The following is a 25,914-nucleotide window of genomic DNA, read 5'->3' as shown; positions in this document are numbered from 1 at the left end:
CTTGATCAGGTTTGCGTTCTGGCTCTGATTTCGGTCTCATGTAATGATTTTAACCTGGGAGCAACTGTACAGCTATTTGAACTATTTATAGACTTAAATATGCTTTGTTATTATTTGCTTTCTACATTTCTTCATATGCAATATGTTAGGCCCAAATTTCCGTTCTTAATATGACAAATGTAAATGTTGTTGCAATTATGTACTTTGGGTAAAATCAAATTTAGAGATGTTACTGTTTGTTTCTGTGGAGGTAACTGTAGTTACACTTGATTATACTATTTTACCTTTGGTCTCTAGACTAAAGAAATGTGCATTTCTAATAAGTCCTGCTATTACATTAGTGATTGCATTCATTCTTCTCTGTGGCTTATATTGTTAATGCACTTCAGGTTTCCTTGGGAAGAAGAATGCTCATATAAATGTAAGCTTGTCAAGCCTCACTGTAGAAAGGCATATTTCAGTAAAGACCACCTCTAAGCAGAAGGAAGTGATTTGAAAGCATTATTGACAAGTTTAGTTTATTAGAATTGACGATTTATTTGCAGTCCAGAGAAGATAAGAGGCTGATTGCCTGAAGTCCCCTTCTCATCTTAGTGATAGAAGTTACATGGGAAGTAAGAAGAATAACTTAACTGGTTGGAGACCAAATATATTTTCCATCTGGATGACCAGCAAGGAAATGCCCCAGGGTCCTGTGATGCCTAGCAAAAGTGTATCTGAACATCAGCTGAGGCAAGAGTGACTGGGCATAGGAGAAGTTACCACTACTGAAAAAGCTGATACCTGTATTGTGAATACAATTGCTTTTTTAGACTCTATCTCTTTGAGATAAAAAACATATAGTGGGGGCTGTGAAATAAGATCTTGATAAGAATGTGCACATTTTAAAAAGTTCAAGGTTTAGCTTCTGACTGCGTGATCCTTTGGGTTGGGAAGAACCTGATCGTACTACTTGCGTTTCCTACTCATACGAAAATTGAGACCTCTTCAATGCACTGTCTAACTGATAGTTACTACAGTTCCCACTTAAAGTGCACGTTCAGTTTAGCTTATTCAAATCTTAATGATTTTTACCTGACTTAATTTTGTGCTAACCTTGGGATCCTGAGAAGTTGCTTAAGTCAGTGTCATAGTCTAGAAGAAACACAAATAGAATAGCTGTGAAACAAAACAGAAACATAGGCACTACAAAATCTGTTACACCAACATAATTTTCTTCCCACTTTGCGGAGTCCATGAAGCTTGGGAAAGGTGGTTATGCATGGATGCTGTGTCCTGTACTATATAGCTGAAGATCAGCAAGATAGGATCTCCTGAGGAAACAGTGTTAATAGTTCATTTACCAAAGAAAAGTTGAGGCACTATTGACTACTTCCAGAAGCCCAGCCTTTCAGCCTGATGTGTTAAAAATTCCACCAACAGACAAGAGGTCTTGAACAAGTATCTGCTATGATAATGTACAAGAGATGTATTGTACATCTCATTCACTCTTATGTTGCAGAATGCTTATCCCCTGCCAAACAGACAGAAATTTGGATTTTCCTTTATTGATGCTTTAGGTGATGGTTCTGTTGGGGACAGTGACAGTCGAATTAGTTGTCATTCTGCAGCACTCCTGAGACTGCAAAGAACATTGCATTAGTTGTTGAATCTTCTTGATCCTGACTTTGGGACTTTACTTAATGTATCTCTTTGTCCAGGTGGGTTGTACGTGACAAAACAGCTTTTCCTGGCTTTTACTACTTATTGGGCTTCACACTTCACCTAGCCTTTAACTGAGTTAGCCGGGTCAGAGTCCCTTAAAGGTATAAACTTCTACAGACCTTTGAGCGAAGCATTCTGAAGATAACAGCCAGGTGGATGAAGAGAGGTTTATGTAGTGCATGTCAGGGTTAAGCTCTGTTAATTTAATTGTTGATATAAAAATGGTGAGAGTATAGCGAGAGCGGTTTGTGTGTACTGTAACACAAGGGTGTGGGGCTTCAAAGCAGGTATTCAGGCATCTAACAAGTGGCTGGTACCACTTGGCAGAGGAACTGCTTTATAGGTCTCTAGGCAACATCCAGTATATTCTTTCCATTTATAAAAATTAATGAATTGAAATGGGAAGCTAAAAGATCTGTAGTGCACAGTCTCATATTTCTCAGTGGTTTGAGAATTATTTGCTTTTTAAAAATTGTTTTTTGGTTTTTGTTTTTTTTTAACTGATCAGTCCCATCGCATTCAAGCAGATGAAAAAAAGGTAGAAAGAAAATACCTGAGGAGATTTTAGCTCTTTCAGTCACAAAGAAGCCAGTCATCTAGTGCCTTAGAGCTGGTGACATAAGCAGTCATCAGGCAACAACTGATTTCAAAATGATGTGAAATTTTGTTTAAGCACTTTTTGGAAGGAGAATCAGTCAAGTGATCAGCACAGCTTAACCTTATCTGAGTTTCAGATGACAGCCTCCCTGGCTTTGTAGTTTGTATGATGAGAAGGTCTTCTGAATATAGGAATTGTTGTTAAATGTCTAGTGAGAGAAATGGTCATTCCTGTGAAAACACCTGCTGAAAGTTGGCAGGGTCAGTGCTGTGAAAGAAACAGTTCATTGAAACATAAAATGATAGTCAGGCAGAATTTCTTTAGTTTCTGTGTGGAAAAAATAATAAAGCTTTTGTCAATATTGTGTGATTAAGGTATATACTATGGATGTTTGTCCTCTTGGCTCTAACCTGCTGTGTGTAAGAGTGGTACATTTTATTTTCATCTTCTTAAAAGGTAGACCAAATTCTGAATTTATATCAACTGTTACTGAATTATATACACAGATGCCCAATTTTCTAGTGAAGAGGCAAGACAACAAGATAAGCTACCAGGGTATGGTTTCAAAATGCAGACATCTGTCTTCACCATCAGTCCAGGAGAGCTGGCTGAGCTGACGAAATATCTTCATTATTTTTGTATTTTGCTCTTATTTTTAAATTTAGTTTTATTATTTCAATTTTTGATGAAAGATCACTGTTGCGTGATTATTTAGAGACAAGGAAATTCTGAATGTAGCCTGTATTCTTTGCATACCACTTTGTATATCTGTGTGTCCATGGACTGATATGGATGATCTGCTCTGTGCTAATACAGCATCTGTGTGTGAGCCGCATGGCAGTGTGCAGAGATCCTTGGAGCTCTGGTGCTTTGTTCTTAACAAGTGCAGCAAGATTTGCCTCATATTAGGCAAGTCCCAGTGAAAGTCAGCAAGAGTTGGATGGTTAAGACTGTAAATCTTTGAACTAAAAATCCTAATCTCAGTTTGCATTGTGAATAGTACTGTTTGCATATAATTTTACCACTCGTGTGACTGTCCAAAGGTAGGGATATTTTAACAAACTCATTTTCAGTGCCTCTTTCAACACTGATGATGCTTAACACTTCAGTGTTGCATCCACAGTTACTTCTTCACCACGGTCAATGGGGCAGGAGAGGACGGCCTCCTGCACCTCTTCCGGACTGCTCTGGACCTCAGCTCAGGGCCTGATCCAATCAGTGAGACATTTCCTGCAGAAAGACCTAAGCCACTCTTTGACCCAGTGATTTTGAACATCCCTCTCTATGTTTTGATGTGTAAGACATTGAGACATGAGATGTGCAAGCAAGAATGAGAGTAAAATGAACGAATGCAATGAATCAACATTGACCAGACTCAGTTTTGTAATTGTTACTGAATACCTTTCAAGTGGGTGCGAGGTCTTGTAATGAAGAAACCTGAACAGAGCAAGACACAGCAATTGGGTGCTGCCCCCTTTTCTCTGTAGATGAGAGGGAGTAGACAAACTCTTGATTATTATTATTATATTTTTGGGGGGAGGGGTCCATCCTAAACACACCAAGCCAATACAGATAAGCTGGTGCCACAGAATATTAGTGCAAAGAGATTTAACTGAGTTATAGCAGAAGGGTCAGAAATTTAATTCCTTCCTGGAGCAAAGAGGAAGCAGCGGGTGGACCGTGTTTCTCATGTCTTTCAGGATGTAACAAAGTAAATTACAGGATGCTGAGGTGGTAGGACTCAAGAGATCTGTTAATCTATCTCTGTGCCTGATCCACCACAACTGAACACTTTTCTGTTCATAAAATTAAATGAGCTATCAAATTCATTGTACTAAAAAAATCTGCTAGTCTTTTCTGATTAATAAGCAGCCTTTAATAATCATTCTTTTCCCAGTGGCATTAAAAGCCAAAGTACATTTAGTTGTTCAGAAAGGTGGAGTTCCTCGCCTGGAAACTCTGACAGCCACTGACTGGTGTTAATCGTATATCTGGCTAGTTGCCATGTTACTTAGTACAGGTGTATTTGTTACTGTGATATGCTGGAAACATTCAATATTCAGTAGGCCTCACGCTCATGCTGCCTTCCACCTGCTTGGTGTGGTGTCTAGTTGAAGATCTCTACTGTAATATAAAACGTGCAGGAATACTAAGTAGCTTAAGGCTTCATTTAGGTACCAAGTTGTTTCAGGACTTGCTTTAGGATTTTTTTTAACTTGTCTGGAAGGCTTTTCTGTATGTTCATTGGCTTTGTTTCTTTGTGCTAAAGTTGATAAAATGTGGGCCGTGTAGGTTTTTCATGTCTCGCCTGAGTCCTGGGAATCGTCCATCTTTCAAAATCATTGCTGATGAGCCACTGGTTGCATGAGTACAGAACTGCTTCCTTTTCAGTATTTTTAGGTCAAAGTGTATGCATTCTGAAGTTAAAACAAATGGCTGAAGGTTTAAGAAACAATTTCTATCTATATATCAGCATAGACCCCAGCGTGTTGCTTAGAAACTTGAAAACAGTGTACCAAAATCAAAGAATGTAAAAAAAAAAAAAAAAAAATCTAGCCTGATATAGTGTGTGTACTGTGTTGAACTTCAGTTTTGATGCAATCAGTTAATCTTAATTCAAGTTTTGATCTTTAAGCTGTTGTGAAATTTTCCTGTGCAGGCAATGTAGTTTATTTCTGCTGTGAAACTATAGCAACTAAGTCTTGATACTTTGTTTTTAAATGCAAAGATCTGATAATCACAATGTGTTTTAAAAAAGAAATAATCCAGTCTATCAATCAGCTGCTTTTGGTACTGGTGACAAGTGAGTGCCACTGAGTGGTTGGGTGTAGGTGAGGTAGGTGAGGTTGATGTAGAACTTTTCTGGAGTGTGCTTCAGTCCTGCTGCCTGAAACGCAGTATTCCTTTCCAGGGTTTTCCTGTATGATTTGGCTGAGTTGTAGAGCTGAAATGGTGATAAGAGTAAGCAAGTCAAGCCACTTGGATGCTGTGATTATTTTATGCTGTTATGCTGCTGCCTTTCATCAGTATTCATCCAGGGAGTGACTCCAACTCCTCTCAGAAATAATGAACTTAAATGTTGTTTTATATAATGATTCACAAGAAGCCTCTGTCCTTCGTTATTGTTTGCATTAAAAAGAATTCTATATCTTAAATACATTTAAAAGAACCTAGGTTTATCAACACAGTTTAGGTTGAAGAGAGTTACAAATACAGGTTTTTTTTCTGTGTACTGCTGTGTGGAGGATGCAGCCTTATTTGGGAATATCAACTCGGCCTCAGGGAGTTTTGGATCAATGGGTCTCAGGAATTGCAGATGGCTTTGTGCTAAGCAATGTAAGAATTCTTTAAACTTCTCTTTCCAAATCCCACTTTTGAACTGTATTTGCATAACATGTTACAATTATAATTAAACACATATGTGAAATTATTCAAATTATTTACATTAACTAAACTCTAAAGCTATATATTTTGCAAGTGCACTTTGTGAGGAAGTTAGATGCAAATGAGAATGTTTAATTTCCCCCTTCATTATAATTTTACTTGCAGTCTAATTTACCATTCATCCTACTTTTAATATTTTTTTAAAATATTTGTTTTGCCCTTACTTGCAGAACCAAGATGGATCATGCATCCAATCAGTCAGTCTTATCCTTAAGCAGGACCCCAAGAGGCAAGTGACTCTGACTCATTCAGGAGATGTTTTGATATATGATCAGTACAAAATTAGCCTGCCTTATACAGATGGTAAGGAATAATATATATGCATCTAATATCTATCGAGCACTAAAACAATATTTTAATGGCATATACACATGTTGTGATATTGTCAGTATTGCTAAAATATTAAAGTTAAATGATGTATTGTTAGTATTAACATTGTTAATTTTTCAAGAAATACAAAATATGTTTCACAAATTAACTGCTGTTGGACCCTGTACTCTGATGTTAGGAGTTGTGCAGGAACTGTCTTGTGCTAATGTCTTTTATGTTAACGTTAAGTATGTTGTGTCTCTAACAAGCCCAAATACCATCCCTCACACTTACAAGGCTGGTTAGTTCTTTCCTGAGGTGAAATTCTTTTCTCTGGTGTTTCTTGACTGAATAATTTCTTTTCTCTTTTTTTTATAAGCAACTCAAGTACATATAAGTGGAAGGGGCACTCTTGCTCCTTACAGATAAACTACAGATTTTCAGACAAAAGTTTTCTTTTTTTTCTTTTTCTTTTTTTTTTGTCTCAGTGAATTTTAAATCTCTCTTTGTCGGAAGATATTATCAAGTATCCACATATGAATAGGTGACAGAATTGTGTTCTGCAACAATCAATGTTAGCTTCAGTGGGGGCTTGATTTGCAAAAATGAATTTATTTGATGTCTGTGGGGACTTGGCTCTTTGGGAATTTCCTAAAAAGGGCTTTAATACAGGAAGTACATTGATACTCTTAGGATTTTGTTGTCTACAATAAATGCTCTGAAATATTTGCTTTTAATTAATTGATTTGCTTTAATTAACCTTTATGAATCTCACAGTGATTGCTGGATGCATTTTTAAAAAGTTTGGTGACTATCGTAAGTTTCTTGTTTTCTTTTCTGAAGTCCCAATCACAGCGTAACCTCTTATGGAAAATCGACTGGGATGGATAGGGCCAGAATAGGGGAAAAAAGTGACTTATCTAAAATTCCTATATAACAAAATAGTGAAATGACTAGAAAGAAAATGCAAATTATAAGTAATTTTCCTTTGCCTTTCAACAATCTCTGTTCTTGCTTACCAGATTTATTTGAAATACGGAAACTCTCCTCTGTATTTCTCCAAGTAAAGACATACATTGGATTACGGATACTGTATGACAGAGAAGGACTGAGGCTTTATCTTCAAGTTGATGGCCGGTGGAAGGATGATACTGTGGGCCTTTGTGGAACCTTCAATGGAAATACGGAGGATGATTTTTTGTATGAATAGCTGCAAGATTTCTTTGTTTGTATATACATATATCTACAGTTAGAACATAGATGAAGTATATGCTGAAGCTGAATAGATGGGTACCAAGAATGTTTCATCTTAATGTTTTGAGATAGTTGTGTCAATAGTAGTTTTTAGTTTGCTAGTAGAAAATCTAACTTCAATTACATGGCCTGTGTAAGGGACCTGCTATCTCCCTGCAAACTTTTTATCTCTCTCCAGCTCCTATTTTCTGCTACAAGTTCTAATGAGCTTTTGCTAACAGAGCCTCTTCTGTTCTGTGTCTGCACGCCAGCAATAGAAATGGGCTGTTGCCTGAGCTCTGCTCTGCTGTGATGCAGTGAAGGATGGTTAGAGCTGCCTGAGCATCACAGTCAAGCTTACTTGTTTCTGCCCAGCTTCTTTGTACCATATGTCCTGCAAATGCTAAATAACAAACTGGCTTCCAGAGGATGAAGCAGCCCAATGGACTTTGGAGAAGGAGAACATGAATTTGGAGTGTGAAAGAATATTTCTTTGAGCAGGAATAAAAAGGAGTTGGAGATCATTTGTCTCTCAAATCAACTGGAATATTTAAAATTAAAACTGATAGAAAAATGGGAAAACTGTCTATAATTATTCCTGATTAAAAAAAAAATCCTTACGTTTTAGAACAATTTCTTAATGATAAAAAGTATTAGAATAATATTGTTATAACTAGACTAGAAAATGTACAGACTAGATCTCAAGTAGCAGAAGATAATTTTTATGTACAAAAACTACTTAAAATATTTCTTTTTGAAGCAAGTAGGCTTTGTAGTGTATTTTTGGTGACAGCCTTTGGGCCTGTTTTCAAGTAACTGAGAAGTTGCTTGGATAGTTGATATTTGTGAGAATAGCCCTTAGAAACTACAGTAACTTATGAACTGTGCTGAGAGATGACACAAACCATATTGTGTGAGCATCTCTACACTTATACAAAACTGCCTGCTCCACACTAGGTTTTGGAGACTTTCCATATGCAGTGGTGCGTTTTACAACCCCTCTCCCCTCCACCTGCAGCAGAAGTAATACTACTGGTTGTGTGCTTAATGCTGTCTTTTCTGTAGAGTGTGACACCCCGTGTTTAAGCACATAGTTTCCATCATTCTGCTTGTACAATATTAACTTGCCTTCTTATTTTGATCGAATCCTGTCTGTCTTTCAACTTCTGCTGCACCTCTGTTTGTCTGGGCCTCGGAGATACCAATTGGTCATGCAGTGTATCTCTGGACCTTGGCTTTTCTGCCCTCCTCTTTCTTCCAGGGACTAGAGAGCCTGGGAAGTGAGATGCCTGGGAACAGACAGGAAATTATAGGCAGAGGAGAGATGAAAATGGATCAGATATGATTTAGGGGGTAGAAGTATGGATAGAAAGAGTGCAGATTTTCAGGACAGCTATGCTCCTCCCTCATCCTCTCTTGTGAAAACAGAATTCGGTGGGTTTTGACCCTTCCTTCCATACAAAGTATCTAATGGCTCTAGAGCACAGCTCTCTTTTCTGCGCTTGCCTGCTGCCTGGAGGGAAAGAGAGGAGCCCTGAAACTTAATCTGGCAGCTAGTGCTTTAGGGAAGGATGCCAGAGAATATGGTGCAGTGGAAGGGAAGCTTGTATCAGCTGGAATGAAGGAGGTGATAGAACAGAGACCATTCTGTAAATTCACTGTTTTGTGACTGACTTCTCTTTTATAAAAAAAGATCTCCAGCTGGAGTACCAGAAAGCACTCCACAGCTGTTTGGAAATGCCTGGAAAACTTTACCAGCGTGCATTCTTGTGCATGACAGTTCACAAATGGACCCATGTGATATTCATCTACAGGCAGGTGGGCAATGAGACTCCGTTGTTATTGACAATAGGATTTCTACTTATTACATCTCTGTTTTTCCCAGTTGGATCAGGAAAAATAACAGCTAGTCCTCTCCACTGAAAAAATGGATGCTTATCAGTAGCATTTGTTAATTTTGAGCCCTAACAAGCCATGTAGTGTACTATTTAAATATGTTTTGATATCTGAAATACCCTTTGAATACCTGCTTGAAATACCATTTTTTATTTCTTCTTGTTTGCAGTTACAGTATGCAAAGCTACATGCACTAATGTCTAATATAGTAGTGTGTCTAGTATTGGTAGTGCTGGTAGTTAAGATGGAGACTCATAAAAATATTGCAGTATTCATTTTTGAAAATATTGTAAAAATGAAACATTTTGATTTAGCTGCATGCTGTGGAGGAGAATCAGTAATATAAAGATACTTATGCTCTACTGTCTTCAGATTCAGCTGAAACAGTCCAATCAGGGGAGGATGCTAGTTGCTGATGCCATGAGGACCACAGCTAGTCAGTAAAGGCATCCTTTTATCATGATAAACTTTGTATGTAATCAGTTATATTCCTCTCACAGTTCATGCCACTTGCCCTCTTGGACTGTTCACGCTTCTGGGCATGGTAGAAGGGTGAAATGTTAATTAAGATTTTGCCCATAACTTCAGTGGTGTGAGGAAATCATCCCATGCCTTCTATTAGGAAACACTCAGAAGACATAGGATGATTTATGTGATGTGCTGCGCAGCGAGACTGTGTTCTTGGTAATATGTTTGGACATGGGTGTAGAGAAAACAGTGGCCAGTTTAGGAATTCAGAAATTCTGGGAAGGAAGTTTTGAAGTCCTGGTTTATCCATCTATCTCATTTTGTGGAAAATGCTAATGTAGCATATTGATTATTTTGACTGCTATTGCACAAGTATTTAATAGGTTCAGCATTAAGATATTCAGGTGGCTTTTGTGTTTGTAGTTCCTTGTGCAACTATTTGATACTGCTTTTGTTGTCCTCCTATCCAATAATATGGCCCCAAACTAGCAGCCGATGGTATGGTTGCAGCCCTGTGCAATGTGAAGCAATGGGTAGCAGCAGATTATTCTTTAAAATACTGATATATTGAGCTAGTACCGGGAACGACTTAAACTCAACAGGCATCTACTCCTTTATGTTTATGAAAGGCACTGGGTAGTGTCTGTCTTTTGCCTAACCCACATCCATGAGTCACTTTAAAGATAGGAGACTGTACCTAGACACTGCCTGCCTGTTGTAAAGTTTACCAAATACTTTGAACTTGTTCTGGGAATAAATTTAAAGCTGTGAGCAGCTAACTGCTTCTCTGACCTTCCATGCAGTTCTACTGATATCAAAGGAAGTTATATACTACTGCCATATATCTTGCTGCGATCAGTTAGACTTTCTTTTCCAAGTCTTTTTAAACTTCCCCACTAAAACAGCATTTAATCTGTTATTTATATAGCATCTTATGCAGCGGAAGCTTGTAGCATCCTTACGAAAGACCTCTTTGCTCCCTGCTACCCCTATTTGAGTCCCATTCCCTATTTTGAGCGGTGCAGAAGAGACACTTGCAAATGTGGACAAGTTTGTTTTTGCTCTGCTCTGGCCCACTATGCTCATCACTGCCGAAGATTTGGAGTTGTAATAGATTTCAGAGGAAGTGTCCCAGATTGTGGTAAGTTGTCTTTCACTTCTTGTCTTACTAATTACTGTTTGAAGACTTTGGAATAACAATTAGAAAATAAAATTTAAATGGATGCTACCTATTAATTATGAGGAGTGAATTAATCCTAGCACAATCTTCTATGTACAGGGCGAGATTCTTCCTTGCCAAATGTGTGTGTGTATATATATATAGTGCCTTGAATATCTCATCTTGTTCCTGTTGATATTATTCGTTAGCTGAGTAAATAAACTTCTTTTCTTTTTGCATGTAGACTTTAGGTTTCTTTTCTGTAACTGATTCTCTAAATGAGTCCTTAGTTGACTGAGATGAAAAATTAGACTAGTACATTTAACAACTTTAGCTGGATTATTGTCAACTTGCCCTCTGCCTGACAATCTCTAAGAGTTTATTCTCTTACTTTCAGTGACGCTGAAATACGAGAAAGTGCCTTATACACTGGTATTGCTGATATTTAATTTAAAATGAAAGGAACAAAATAGACAGTGTACAGATAGCCAAAGGTAACTTTTCTGTTACCTTCTCTGTAACTACACCTGACCAACAGAGGGTAGATAATGTTATTAAGTTCTTTAATTTGTGTGAAGTTTCAGTGATGCAAAAGATGTTGATGGGAGACAGTGTCCTCATGTACGTTTTAAAAACTACAGGATTGGGGAACCTATAAAACGCTCCTTAAAACCGTGTAACCTGATGTGTCAGTAGACTTGTTTTCATTAACAAGGCTGAAAATCTTTTCTAAAGAACATTTAGGAATTTCACATCTTATTGTAATTATCCATGTTTTAATGAATGATAAAGATTTTTGGGAAGTTGATCTACCTTATGTATCTCAAGTTTGCATATCTGTTTATTCCTGAAAAGGCTGCCTTGCTTGCAGCCATTCTGGCATGAATGGCAGTGTCCGTTGTTTCTGAATGGTTCAAACCATTTAATTTTCTTTTGCTTTTCTACAAGCAAATGTAGTTTAATGAGAATATATTAAAAAAGTCTTACTTGTAGGATTTGAAATAGGGCAATTGTTTTAATACTTCAAGAACTTCAAATCTGTTTTCTGAAGAAGTGTTTTATAGGATATATAAGAAAACTTAAGATAGTATTGCACAGCAGCTGCAAATTACGCACATTTTATCTATTGCTTTTAATATTTTCTTTAAGATGCTGTGTGCTTTGCAAAGCCCATGCACAAGAGCTGAGCATTTTCAGAGTTGGAGACAAAAAGCTCGAGCTGTTTGGTTTCCCCAGTGTAAATCTGGATTAACCACGCTGACTTCATTGTACTCATTATTACTGTGGATTTACATCTGTGTAGTTTACAGAGTGTAGTGCCAAGATGGCAATTTTAGTGAAATTTCATGTAATTGAGAATGAAAGAATAGAGAGATTTATCAGAAAACTTTTGGGAGGTACCATAGTCTCTTGCACTGTAATTTGAGAGATTTGTTTCGTTTGGACAGCTCTTTCATGTGAAGACACAAAGGAGTACAGTACTTGTGTATCTACCTGTGGCAGAACCTGCCAAGCCTTGTCTGTGCCAGAGACGTGCAGCAGCGATTGTGTCGAAGGCTGTGCTTGTCCCTCTGGAATGTATTTGAATTCCAAGACTGAGAGATGTGTACAGAGGTAGGTAAAGCTGCGGTTCGGTACACATGCTCTCTCTTTTAGGCCACTGTACTTACAAGTCAGCTTGAAAAATTAATAAACATGTAACCTATACGTATTATGCATCTGTAAACTTGGCTGGATTTTAGAATCGTACAGAACTGTATGTTGATCAAAAATAGTTCTTTATAGTACTTACACTCATCCTGCATCACTAAGGCTAGTTGTTACATACAGTCTGGTTTTAGCATATGAGAGATAGAAAAGGTGTCCGTTTTTGTGTGCAGCTTTTATTTTGTTACTGGTTTCACTTGGAATGTACTCAGATTATATGGCAATGTGTATCAGTAGTTATCCAGCTCAATTCCTTACATTTAAAAAAAAAAAACTTGACTTTTGAATAGCAATTATTAATTGTCAATGGGAATTTTTTTCCTCCCTCAATTTGAGGTGTATAGTTCTATCTGTTACCTGTTTTCCTCTACTCCAGGAGTGAATGCCCTTGTTATTTTCAAGGAATTGACTATCCCCCTGGAGAAAATGTTATCACATCATTGGGCAAATGGTAAGTTACATAAGCTGTTTTGGGGTTTTTTTTTTGTTGTTTTTTTTTTTTTTTTCATCTGTCTAATTGCTGTGTTGCGTGGATATTTTTGAGCTCTATTAAATCATTCTTGCTAGCCGGTTTGTGTGTGTGTTTTTTTTTTTTCCTCCCCCTCATTCCTCACTCCTTTCTTTTTCTGAAATGGAGAACAAACCTACATTGGTTTTCTATGCATCTTTGGGCAGAGCTTCTGTAAGACTTAGGTTTCAGATTTCTGTGTTTATAATCCAATATTCTGATATGCAAGTAGAAAGAAAAGCCTGTATTATGGTGATCCATACTAATGTGCAGCGCTCCAGAAAACACCACCTCCTTCCTGACTGTCCTTTCAGGTCTGTTTAACAAGAGCATCGTTGTCATTCTCAATCCCTGTACAAGATATGTTTTCCACTAATACAGTTTAGTGTTAAGGAGCAATGGAGCTTTATGAATGAAGAAACAGAACAGGAATAACGAAACTCCTGCCAAAAGTCAATGAGTCTCTCTGTTACTGTTACATTTAGCATTTGTTTTTGTCCTGTTTTTTGCTTTTTGCATCACTACATTCATGACATCCTTTCCATGGTTTAGCTTTGGAAAAGGTAAAATACCATGTACAACAATTTTTTTTTTTTTCTGAAGCAATGTTTGAGCTCTCCCTCCCTGTATCAACTGTTACAGCAGTTAGTTAAAAGCAGAACAGACCAAATCATTTATGTGGTAAATCAATATAATACTTCCATTTCTTGTAAAGACCAGATAAGAGGTTAATATTGTCAGACACCTGTTGCGATGGGGACAGGACACACACACATACGCATCATGTAACCTAGCACCAATCTTCAAGTTAGCTTGTCTTTACCTTAGGGCAGATGCCCTGGAGAGTACCAGGCAATGCACCTGGCACAGTTCCTCTCCGCATAGGGGGCTGTGCAAAGTCTGGAAGTGGTGTTGCCTGGCTTCCCGGATATTTGTGTTCGCAGAGCATGTGCCAGGCAGTGCTGGCAGTCATGGGAAGGGGCTTCTCCAGGTAGATTATTTGGCTTGCTCCCTTTCATCCTCTTCCCCAGAGTCTAGTCTACTTAATTACACTAAGTCCTGTGAGGAATATTTGGCTCTGAGTAAACTGAGATCACTGATCATGTGATGGTCCACAATTTTTATTTATTTATTCATTCCCCATGTGAACTGTGTTTAAAAAGTGTCTACTGGTTGACAAGTACTGTGTTTGAAAATAAAATGAGAAGTCTGTGTCTGCTAATTAGTCATAACTTTTGCTGGCCGCATTTTAACAAGGCTGTATACCTGTCTGTTGAAAAGAAAGACTTTCAAACGCAGAAGTAAAAACTGCTAGATCTTTGGAATTAGCTTGTGTTTAGCAGTAGGTTAGGAATCATGTAGGACTATGTGTAGATGAACATGAAGGAAAATGCACGGAATGTGTTGTTCGTTATCTGTCACTGGTTTCCCATCAGAAACAATTATGATCTTTATCATGCTGTCCTCATCCTTTTTCTTAAGCGCTTCCTTTTTGGAACTTCCTTTTTCAAACTGGATTTTTTTTCACATTTATCTATGGAGTAGCCTTTCTACTCTGCCTTCTTTAAGCATTTTTTGAAACCATTTTCACTGTGATGGTTTTCAGTGTCAGCATTTGTTGCTTCCATATCAGTTCCCTTTGGTATTGCTTTGCCTGTTGGCTGAGTTAAACTGTGAGGTCCTTGAGCCAGGGCTTTTTTCTGTAATGCTTTGGGATGTGGATGTGACCTCAAATATGACACTAGATTGGCCGTAGTGCATGGAGAATTTGATTCTGAATTTGCTGGCTGAATAGCAGTAAGTTTATTAAGTTTATTGGGGAGATCATAGCTGTTGCGGAAGAATGGGAGAGTAATATTGAAGTTCGCTGGCTCATATTCTCCTCTAGTACAGCACAGGGCCTGAAATGAAGCCAGTGCTACTATTTTCTTCTCTGACACCAAGTTGCTATCAAATTCACTGCCATTCTATCAAAGTAGTAGATTATTGTGGCTGAAATTGGACAGGAACAGGCAGTGTTATAGTGCTCAGTGCCTCTTTGCGTTAGGCATCTTGTTCCTAGGCTCAAGCTTTTTACACAGTTGCTTTTCTTTGCTGTAGTGTGTCACGTAGAAGAAACCTTTTGCTGTGCCTGTTTCTCTCTGTGTGATGATTTGTATATGTCAATGGATATACACACTGTAAGCTTTATACTCACTGAAAATGTATATATTAAATTTTAATTAGTATAGAATTGTATTTTGCGCTTTGCTTCCCCGAGCCAAGAACACTAAAATTATTGAAACAACATGTCTTCAAACAGTCATATTAGAAATGAGATATAAATTCATGAAATTGTGAGTCATTTTCAGATGGATATTTTGTTCATGGTCCGTGTTAGGAGCAATTAGGAGATGACAATGGCATTGAACTACTCTTCCTGTGCTGTGCTTGGGAAAAAATCTTAACCATCCTAGTTCATAACATAAAATTGTTGCAGTTAATTTTTATCTTTATGTTGCACCAAATTAATTTTGCTTCAGCAATATGATAGCAATCTGGAGTAGCAAGCTACTGTAATTCTATTATTCAAAACTGGGGTTTTACCTTCAACTGTAAGATAACTTGCAATTGTTGGAATCTTCTAGATTTTCATGTAAGTGAATAGCTTGCTTTTCAGCAGAGTTCTGAGCTGCTGATGAGAAAAAATTGAGCATTTATGATGGTGTTAAAGGTGCTCATATAAGAGCACATACAGAGCAGGGTAGAGAGCACATATACAGAGCAGGGTAGCTTGCTTGCTTGTGTTTTTTTTTTTTTGTTTTGCTGCAATTACTCATTGAATTTCATTTTAGATAATAATAATCCTGTTTGATACACAGGACTTGGTTTACTGTTATTGGCACCAGTGATTAAAACTCCCACTGCCTTTGGGAGCAGTATAGTGGTATATTTCTGTATGTATTTTTATGTCAATCTATGCATTTTAAATTCCTCACAGTAATGTTTGTACTGTGCAATGCTTTTTATTTTGGGGGCTTTTTTTGCATCTTTAGATTACACAGGAAAGCAAAAGATTGAAATGTTGTTAATACTTTTTATGCATTAAAGCAATAAGTACTTCCTCTCTAGTTACTATCCATAATGCATATGCATTTATACAGTTCTCATATTGATTCATACTGTATGCATCATTATTAAACAGTCAACAAGCACTAATGTTTCAGATCTTCCTGGTGCTTATTACTTATTCATATATTTTTATTGCAGCCATTGCAAGGATGGAGTAATGAATTGTGATATCAACGTAATTGGTGAGTGAAGAGAGAAAGGGAAAAGATGCTTCAAGTCTCCTGACGACATATCCTCTCATCTCTGTGGAACATCGTATATAGTAGCGGATTGTGCAGTCAGTACAAACGAATATTATGCAGGATGGGAGCCCTAAATTAGAAATTATATATTTGTATGATTGAAAGTAGGGCAGGTGTAATGCAGCAGCAGATCTGTCCAAACTACTGCTGCATCTGAGCAACTTCCCTTTTCTTCTGATGCTATTTTAGTTTGCTAATTTAACAATTTTAGTTACATGACATAAAATCGGAACTTCAATAGAGTAAACAAAGGCTAGTTTTGTCCCATAAAACATGGTTGTAGGAACTGAACACCGGCAGTGACTTTTTAGATTTTTTTTTCTCCTCCACAGCCCTTGAATAACTTGGAAATGTCAAAAATGCTCAAACTACTGAATAACTTTGAAATGTCAAAAAATGATACTGCTTCTGTGATACGTAAGAAAAGGAATATAACAAATGATTTTTTTTTTCTTTCACATGTTGTTAAGTATTAAGGTCCAGACTTGGTGAATGATGCTCTTTTACTTCAGTTTAAAAAGACTTTTTTCCCCTCTCTTTTTTGATGTTTCAGTTCCAAAATTGCCAGCTCTTTGGCTTTTAGCAGAAATCTCTTCCCCAGGCACTTTTAAGGTGGTGGTTGTACTGTTTGATAACTCTTTGGAAACTCCTCATAAAAATGAAAATCAAAAAAACCCCAACCAACTAAAAACTCTTCAAAACCCAACCACCACTTTGGGCATTTCTGTTGCACATGCACAGTGTATGCTCAGCGCATACCAAAAGTAATTGTGGGATAGAGTAGTTTTATTTGTGGTCAGCAGCTCCAGCACTGAATGTCGGAGCTAGCTCTTAGACTTTTTTACAATATTTTTATTTTATTTTAATTTGTTGGTTAGCTTTTCTTCTTTAGTAGTACTTCCCTTTTCTGCTTTGGAAGGCTAATTCCTGACCAGCTGTTAGTAATGTCCCTTACTGAGCCAATACATTCATTTCAGTATTTTATATCAGATTTGTAGAGGTTCTGTGAAGTTAACTGTGATCAGGAGGAACAGACAATAGCATGTTACTGGTCCAGTGGATCTTTGTTTAAATGTTCTCAGTCTAAATAATCTAGCTGCACACTCCTATCAGATACAAAATTTCAGGTGTGAAGACTAACGTTTTTGTCTTTTCCCCTTTCCTCCTCCCAGCACACAGCTGCCCAGGTGGCCAGATTTATATCAACTGCAGTAATCCACAAACTGATCCTGAGCTCAGCAGAGAGAGGACTTGTGAGAATCAACTGCTAAACCTCACTTTCTCAGCACATCTTCCTTGTGTTTCAGGCTGTGTCTGCCCATGGGGGTGAGTTCAGACCATCTCTTATCTCTTGGTGCGCAAAAATAGATGTCTAACTTCAGCAGTGATTGAGTAGTTAATTCCGATGAGGACATATCACTTTTCTTGGAGAATTTGAGGTGTCAAGGCGTGAGTGCCCTGCAAAGATATGTCCCTTTGAAGGCATAAGTGGCAAATTAAGATACAAGTGGAGCCCAAGGTCTCATACCCCACAATAATAAAAACAAAGTAACAGGAATGTAGAAGGGACACTGAAGTCATTTAATCCAATCACTGCTCTACAGCAGAATCAAATATATCTAGATCACTTTGTGCAGCTGTTTATCTAACCATTAGGGTTTTTTTGAGAACTTCACTGAGGGAAGCATGTTTTTTTCATCCCTAGGCATTATTTTTCAGTATTCTGCCCCTTGAAAGGGTATTTTACCAGTCACAGGGGTTTAGGCTGCAGGTGTGCACACAAGCTGTGGGGGGTTTTTTTGGAATCAAAAGTTTATAGAATGACAAGTTTTTGTAATATATAGTTTATAGGATCAAAAGGTTTTGGAATAAAAAGTTTATATCAAAAATTTATACAATAATCTGTTGTTTTGTTTTGGGTTTTTTTTTGTGCATGATCTCTGTGGTTATAAACCTCTCCCTTTGCCTCCAGAAGTAAGTTAGGTCTAGAACTGATGTTTTGTGGTGTTGGAGGGCTCAGTGTCAAACAGTAGTGATCCCAAAGCTGTGGTGGTATGTTTGAATGGTTACAAGGGGCAGAATTTTGTAATTTCCTAGAGGCAAAAAATATGAAATTAGGAGGTGCCATATTTAGAGTAACTTCTGCAAACTTAATTCTGTTCCCCATGGTTATACATTATGTCTGCAGAGATAATAACAAGCTACTACGTATTTGTGTGTGTGCGTGCATGTGTAGGACCTCACCCTCAGTGCTTAAGGTAGATCTAGGAAACAGTGTCACAAGCCTAGCTTTTGACCAGAAATATCAAGCTGTATAGGTGAAGCAGAAATAACAAAGTACTTAAACATTGGTTTGCATGTAGTCAATACATGGTGCTAGGTTCTGACTAACATGGTGAGCCTTATGTATTGTTTTAGGGACACTTCCACCAAAGGTAAGGGAATAAGTTTCCAGGCTCTGTCAGTGTTTTCCTATGACATCCTGTGTCATGGCAAAAACTTACTATTACCCTTTTCACAGGACAGGTGCTTCTAAGTAGCTGAGAAAGGGGAAGCAGGGCAAACCCTGTTTTATGCCAAAAGCCTTACTTTGCATTACCTTGAAAAGCAACTGTTTTGAAAATTAATCTAGTACTAACCTGGTTAAGAAGCATTACAGACTTTGAACTGCAGGTCTCAACTGCGGGTAACAGTAATTTCAACACCTCCTACACTCCCTTGCCTTTAAGGTTGTGCCTGTAGTTTGTTTGCATAAAAAATGTCAGTTTACTGACCTTGGCCAGAGCATGGGAAAGAAAGGAAGAGAGGAACTGAGACAGAAAAGTGACAAAAACATGCAAAATTCTTGTGTGTTTTTTTTTACAGTGCAATAATTGTTACTCAGTTATATTACTGATTTACTGATTAATTGGCTTCACTGATGGTTCTATCAGGAAGACATGTTAAGTCCATTTGAAGTGTAAAGTTACACATAAACAAAGGTAGTCTTTCTGTAGCTGTTTCCTTAAAGGAAATTAGGACTTGTTTAGTAGTCTGTTTCCAAGACTTCCTTTTTAATCTAATCTGAGTAGCTCTGGTTCATTGCTTACATTTACTGGGCCACTTCCGCATGGTCAAAGGCTAAGGGAAGCCTTCACCTCCTTCCTGCTAGGGAATGCGCATGTTTCCAAAGGATCATTCTTGCCCAGTGGTAGATCTGTATTAGGTCTCATCGCTGTTAGGAAATGTGGTTGCAAAAGCTGCAGCTGGAAAACAGTTCTTACAGTGTTTGTGGGGCCAGGAGGGCAATTGAATTTGGTTTCAGGAAAAGTTGGCTGATACAGTAGTGTTCTGGCACCATACGAAAGTAGAGTTGTTCATATGACAAAACAAAAGTTTTTCATATGACCTCCTGAGGTTAAAATAATATTGGATATGTGTTAAAAACCTTCTGTTGAGATAATCTATTGATTGGTACAGTAATCTATATATTACATCACTAATCAGCTTTTTCATTAATACAGTATTTTGTTAGGGTTCTCAGCCTTTTTTTTTTTTTTGCGTGGCCCAAGAATTACTTTAAACAATCTGTAGCCTTTTTTTTTTTTTTTGCATGGCCCAAGAATTACTTTAAACAATCTGTAGTCTTTTTTTTGCGTGGCCCAAGAATTACTTTAAACAAACTGTAGCATTTATTTGTTTTATCTTCTGATCAAAGACTGCATCATTTTGGAATACAAAATATAATCCAAGGATCATGAATGGGTATGTATGTTCACATGAATTGAGATTGCCTGAAGATTCAAAGATGGTCCTGAATGTGTGTTTTTAATTTTTCACGTATGCCTTTGGAAACCAAAGAGACAATTCTGCTGTGTACAAACTATGTATTTTTTAATCTAGATCAAAGAATCTTAATATTTTAGTAATAATGGCACTTGTATACAAGTTATTGGATCTGAATAGCCCTGCTTCTTTTTTATAGCCCTACTTCTTCAAGGCCAACATTTTTTCTAAATATGGTTGGTCTGTCCAGCATCTGAAGAATCTGAAGTATTACTTGAGATGCTTCAGAACATTTTCTCCAGCATTCCCTCTTTGTTATGCTTAGAGGACATTCTAGTGGAGTACAATGACATGCAAATCAAATACAAAGTAAGTAATTCATAGTGAAAAGTAGCAGTTGTCTCTATGGGTGTAACTCATGTGACCCCCTTTTTAGTCTAGAGCAGATGGGTTGGATCCTAGTAACTATGCTGTAGATATCTAAATTTATGGGAGATCATTCTGACTCTATGGGTTACAGTTCTTACAGGGTGAAAATTATTATTGCTTACTTCCCCCCCCACTTTAAAAATAAGATTGAGAATACAATTCTCCTGGAACACTTTCTAATGTTGCTTTATCCTACTTTGCTGACAATCCCTTTAAGATAAGCATTTTATCCACGTTTTCCAAATCTCTTCAGAACTTCAAACCCAGTATTTCTCACCTCTCACTGCTTAAATGACAATTTCCTCTATTTTCCTGCTGTGTACCAGAAAAAATAAGTATTACTCTGTTCACAACTTTGTAACTTTTCAAGTCAATCTTTGAATTCAATTTTCTGCTTCTGGTTTGCTGTGATTCAAATGCTTTATCCTACTTTAATTATACCAAATGTGCATGATTTGACATGAAGAAACAGTCTTTAATCAAACTGCAAAGAGAAAATCTCTGTATTCCTACATGCTGTACAGCGTGTTTGCACTAAAACCTGATTTGCACACGTGCTGTATTCTGCCTGTCCTTTTCCACTAGCTTTCCATGGACTCCAGGCAGACTGATAATGAACTCTGAAACAGCCAACTTTTATTTGTTGTTTCTTAAAACCTGTTTTTACTGTTGCTGCCAAGCAAAGCAATCGCTTCACTGAAGAAAGTTGCCTGTGTTTTCTCCTTTCCTGCTGACCTTATTTTACCCCTGACTGCAGCAAGGAGCAGGATTTGGCCATTACCATGTTTGTCATTGTCTGTATATATAGAGCTTGGCAAACTGACAGTTGAGGGTTAATGGGAGTTTTGGTGGCTACTTGAAGTGTTTTAAAGACTCTAAGATAGCAACTGTGTGGGTACCTGCCCTGGAATGTATTAACAAGATCGCTGCGACAAGGAGGCCGCAATCATGTTATGCATGTAATTATCTGCTCTTTCTGAAACAGGCTGCCTTTGTGTCCAAACCTCCGCACGGAAATTTGACCTACTTCAGTTATTCAGTTCCCCTAATCAGTTTTTCTGTGCAAAGCAGGGGTATTATCTTCCTGCTTCATTCTTTGTAGCATGTGGTGTATTCAGCCTTGGGCAAATTATATTTGTGGTTTTTTACAATACTATTTTTCTGCTCATTTGAGACGTAGTTTTGTTCCGTGGTCTCATCTTGTGCTTAAAGATGCTGAAAGGACAGTGTGACTATTTACTATGATTCTGAAGTGTGTGATTCTCTTTTGCAGTCTTCACTGTCCGTATTTTATAGACCTTTTTCTTTTGTTGTTCCTGTTGATGTAAATAAAAACTTACTGTTCAAAGCAGTAACAGATGAGTGATTAGTTATGTGCAAAAGGGAGGGATATATCCTACCCTGGGTCTGTTTGTGTGTGCAGTGTCTCTGTACATGTTTACTCTGAATGTATTGTGAATCTTGTGCCTACATGATTGCTCCTTGGTGTGTGTGTGTGGTTTTTTTTAAAATGTGTACATGAATATCTGTAGCTGTTTCACTGCCAGTTTAAATGCTTGTCTATGAAACTTCAAAAAATCAGGGGTCTAGCAAACCAGACCCGAGTCTAACAAAGAGTTTTTCTCCTACTGTCTCTTCATTCTCCCTGTCAACCACCATTCGTAGAAGGTAGAAGAAAAGAGAAATTTAAGAAAGGTGATTACTCCCTAATTAAGCAGCATTTTAGAGCAGCCCCCACGCTAGTCTTAACTTGTATGGTCTGGTAATAGTGGTAAAGGATTCATATAATTCTTGAGGCTGCAGGAATGCACCATGCTCTGTCTTGCCATTTTTGCAGATGGTTCCTGCGTGTTGTCTCAGGAGGCACATGGAAATGGAAGAGGACAAAATTTAACACAAGATTTGTTGTAGGTTAAGGATTGTCTCATTAAATTTTGGAAGTGTTGGTTGCCTGATTGCTCAGAGTTTGAACATGACCCTATTTACAGACTTACAAGTGTAATGGATCATGATATTAGCCCATCTTTCATTTATAATATCCTGTTAAGCCAGCATAATTGTTGGAGGAAAAGATCCAATGTCATCTAAAGAGCCAGTTCCCCTATTGTCTCATTGGAGGAGTTTTCAGAAAAAATAAAGACATGTATAAGTTTATTTTTTGTTTTTTTTATTCTATAGCTAAAAATATTAGAAGTTTTACTTGTCTCTGTAGACTTTTTGGCCACCATTATCAGAATGTGCTGGCTTCACAGAACTTGTAGCATTCAGTAACGTGAACGGCCTTGCCTCATCGCTGTGCAGTCACCAAGATGTATGAACTAAACAGGGTGCCTGAGCTGCCTACCCTGAATCAGTTTAACCATCAGCTTCTGACACCTGGGCCAATCATGTTTTCTATCAGTCTTTTTCTGATGAATTATTTGAAATATAGCAGGTTCTAATAGCACTATGGGCTTTAAAGAGAGGACAAATGTATCTTCACAGTTGTAAGGTTAAGGCTGAAATCAGGCAGGTATTTCCTACTCTTTATTTCCTGATCTTGGTGCTGTGAAATGAACTAGCCAAAAACATTACTACAACAAACAATGAATTAAAATATTGGAAAACAGTATATATCATTGATGAAGAAAATGAGTGCGTTTTTAACAGATTTTTTTCATAAAGACAATTTTCATTCTACCTTACATGTGAGCTTTTTCAAAAATATTTATTGATAACTGGATGTCTTAAGTCCATGCTTATAAATCTCCCTACCAGAAGAGAAAACTGAACATTAGGGATATACCTGCTGTGTACTTTTGTTGTCTATTCATTTTGAAGTGCCTCATTCTAGAAGAGGCACTGGGAGAAATGTTGTCTTCTTTTTGAAGACAGATGTTTTCATTTAGACTGTCCCAGTTGAATTGTTTAATAATATACATGTGTTTATTTTTAATAGTGTTAATCCATTCAGATTTCCATTAACTGAAGTATAAAATAATTTCATCTTTTATACATTAATTCTATCTTGCTGTAAAAATCAAGAGGTCTTCCAGTCCGTAAATATGAATAATAAATACAAATTCTTAGGGTTTTGTCAAAAACTTGTGATACACATTGCCCAAATGTAAAGAGTAATTATTTCTACTTCTGTTACTACCTTATGGTTTTCCCTATTAGATCATCTATATTTTTCCCTCTTACTATTTTGTCTCCTCTATAAGTTATGTTAGCAAACCAGCTGCTATAAAAATACCTATATAATGAAAAATTAAGGCTTCTGTATTTCAAACCATTAATAAATCTTTGCTATGATTAACTTTGTGTTTGAACTTAAGTATTTTATATCTTCCTAACCATGGTTCTAAAGTTAGCTGTTATTTTCTCCCTATTTCAGTGATATCCTGTTCTTTGTTTCTCCATGTCGGTTGTGTTAGGGTATCAAAAATTAATTTTGCCCAACTGGCTGCTACTAGCAGTTCGATTATCTGTAGGTCCAGCTATGATCACTTCTTAACTTCTCACAACTCAGCAATGTTCTGCTAAACCTCGACAGTGCTAGACTTGCACCAGCTCAATCTAATGATGATTTTGAGGTCTGTGCCCTCCCCCGCCCCGGTCACTTGTAGTTCTTAGAAAATACAGTTATGAAAAGATAGTAAACTGAAGGCGGTGGTATCCTCCAGTTGTAATGAGGTTTTGTAACTCATGTAGGAATATTGTGCCAGGTTCTTTCTCCAAAAATTTAGAAATTATCATTGTATTTCCATAGTACAGAGGTGGCATACTGTATCAAATAACATGTAAGGAGCTTAAACACATTCCTGAGAGACTTTCTCTAAAAAAGAGAAGTCATCACTTTCTAATTTGTGCAAAGAAACAGTGAATTTAATGTCATCTTATGTGTCTGTGGCAAAACAATCCAAACAATGTGGGAAGAATGTAATTTAGTTTCAAATATTTTATGAAGTTGCTTTTTATTAGAAACAATTATATTAACCATATCATATGTTAAAATATGTCCCCTTAGCTAAACTGAAAATCCTGTCCTTTTGGTAAGTGGCATACTTTTACAAAAGACTTGCTGTTCCTCAAGTAAACAAAATTTAAGGAGTAAAACTCATAAATTATTATTCTTAACATGAAAATAAATAAAAATACTGATCACCTCCCTCTTCCAGATACCCTTGCCGCTACCATCACACTAACTTTTTAGTCTTTTCCCTTTTGTTTTCTGGATTAGGTGGAGTTCTAGAGGTGTCTCTTGGGAAACCTGATGTTTTTCAGGATACAAGTATTATCCCCAGTGGGGTACCATCATGGCTATGCACTCAGCTGTTTGCTCTGTGACAAAAACTGAATGAACATTCCTGTATCTTCTTGGGTGCTTCACAAACTGATATTTATTCACATTATTTTCTCATGCTAATTTCTATTTCTGGTGGCTGTAGAATTACAGTATGCTAAATGTAGTGGACTGGAGTTCATTTCCAGAGAGTGAATGAGTGTCCTTTGCAGCGCCTTAGCAAGCCAATCCACTTGTTTTCCATCCTGTTGCATTCTGCAAATCTGCCACTGTCCATGGTGCATTGCATTGCTTCTTACCTCCTCTTGCAATGCTTCCAACACCTTATTGGTCTTGCACTTCCAAGTTCATATTAGATGCAGATAATTTTTTTTCCCCTGCACTTTGTATTTAACTCAGATTCCTTCACCAACATCTTTTAGATTCTTGAGCAGCTTGACATACTACCTTCTGTTATTTCAGTTGTGCTGAAGCAGAGAGTCATTGAACTTTCCGCTATTTGGTTTGAAAGGAAGACTTCTTTTATGCTTGGAGTTATTTTCTGAAAGTTTTTTATTACAAAAATATATTAGCTGTTTAAGCTTGTTCATTAATTCAGCAAACTTGCATACTAAAATACTGTTAGCATAATTACAGAGTTGTAGGGGTTTTTTGGTTTCTTTGAGAGGACCTGAAATCATGAACTAGTTAAGCCATCTTTTGTTTGCTTTGTTTTATATTTAATCTCCACTACAATTCAGGCAGGCATTTGATATGACTCTAAAAAGCAGGTGCTATTATTTATTGGTGAAGATGTGCGAGTCCATCAAGCCACCAGCTCTGGCTGAGTTGTCTTCCTTATTGAAAGCTGCCTCAGCTATAAACTTCCGTTAGTCTTCTAGTAAATACCTTATCTTCTGTTACTACAGATAAGGAACTCAGAAACCAGGAATATTCTTTGACGTATGCCTTCAGATATCTATTTATTCCCCCAAAATGTAATTCATCAAAAAGAGGTGGGGGGGGAAAAAGAGTTGATTCCTAGGGAAGTGTAATTCTTTTCAAAATGAATGTATC

General features: G+C 37.3%; 1 protein-coding gene across 1 annotated transcript in view; it reads left to right on the top strand.

The window, feature by feature from the left end:
• Positions 1 to 25,914, top strand: part of OTOG (otogelin) — a 110,601-nt gene that overhangs the window by 22,662 nt on the left and 62,025 nt on the right. The window contains exons 15-22 of the mRNA XM_067295513.1: positions 5,917 to 6,049; positions 7,078 to 7,255; positions 8,982 to 9,106; positions 10,581 to 10,793; positions 12,260 to 12,425; positions 12,895 to 12,969; positions 16,276 to 16,319; positions 17,552 to 17,705. Coding sequence (XP_067151614.1) covers positions 5,917 to 6,049; positions 7,078 to 7,255; positions 8,982 to 9,106; positions 10,581 to 10,793; positions 12,260 to 12,425; positions 12,895 to 12,969; positions 16,276 to 16,319; positions 17,552 to 17,705 — 1,088 coding nt within the window. The remainder of the gene's footprint in view (positions 1 to 5,916; positions 6,050 to 7,077; positions 7,256 to 8,981; positions 9,107 to 10,580; positions 10,794 to 12,259; positions 12,426 to 12,894; positions 12,970 to 16,275; positions 16,320 to 17,551; positions 17,706 to 25,914) is intronic.

This window comes from Apteryx mantelli, chromosome 4 (assembly GCF_036417845.1).
Source record: "Apteryx mantelli isolate bAptMan1 chromosome 4, bAptMan1.hap1, whole genome shotgun sequence".
Lineage (NCBI taxonomy): Eukaryota > Metazoa > Chordata > Aves > Apterygiformes > Apterygidae > Apteryx > Apteryx mantelli.
Note: the sequence above shows the minus strand (reverse complement) of the source record. Positions and strands in the feature narration are given on the sequence as shown.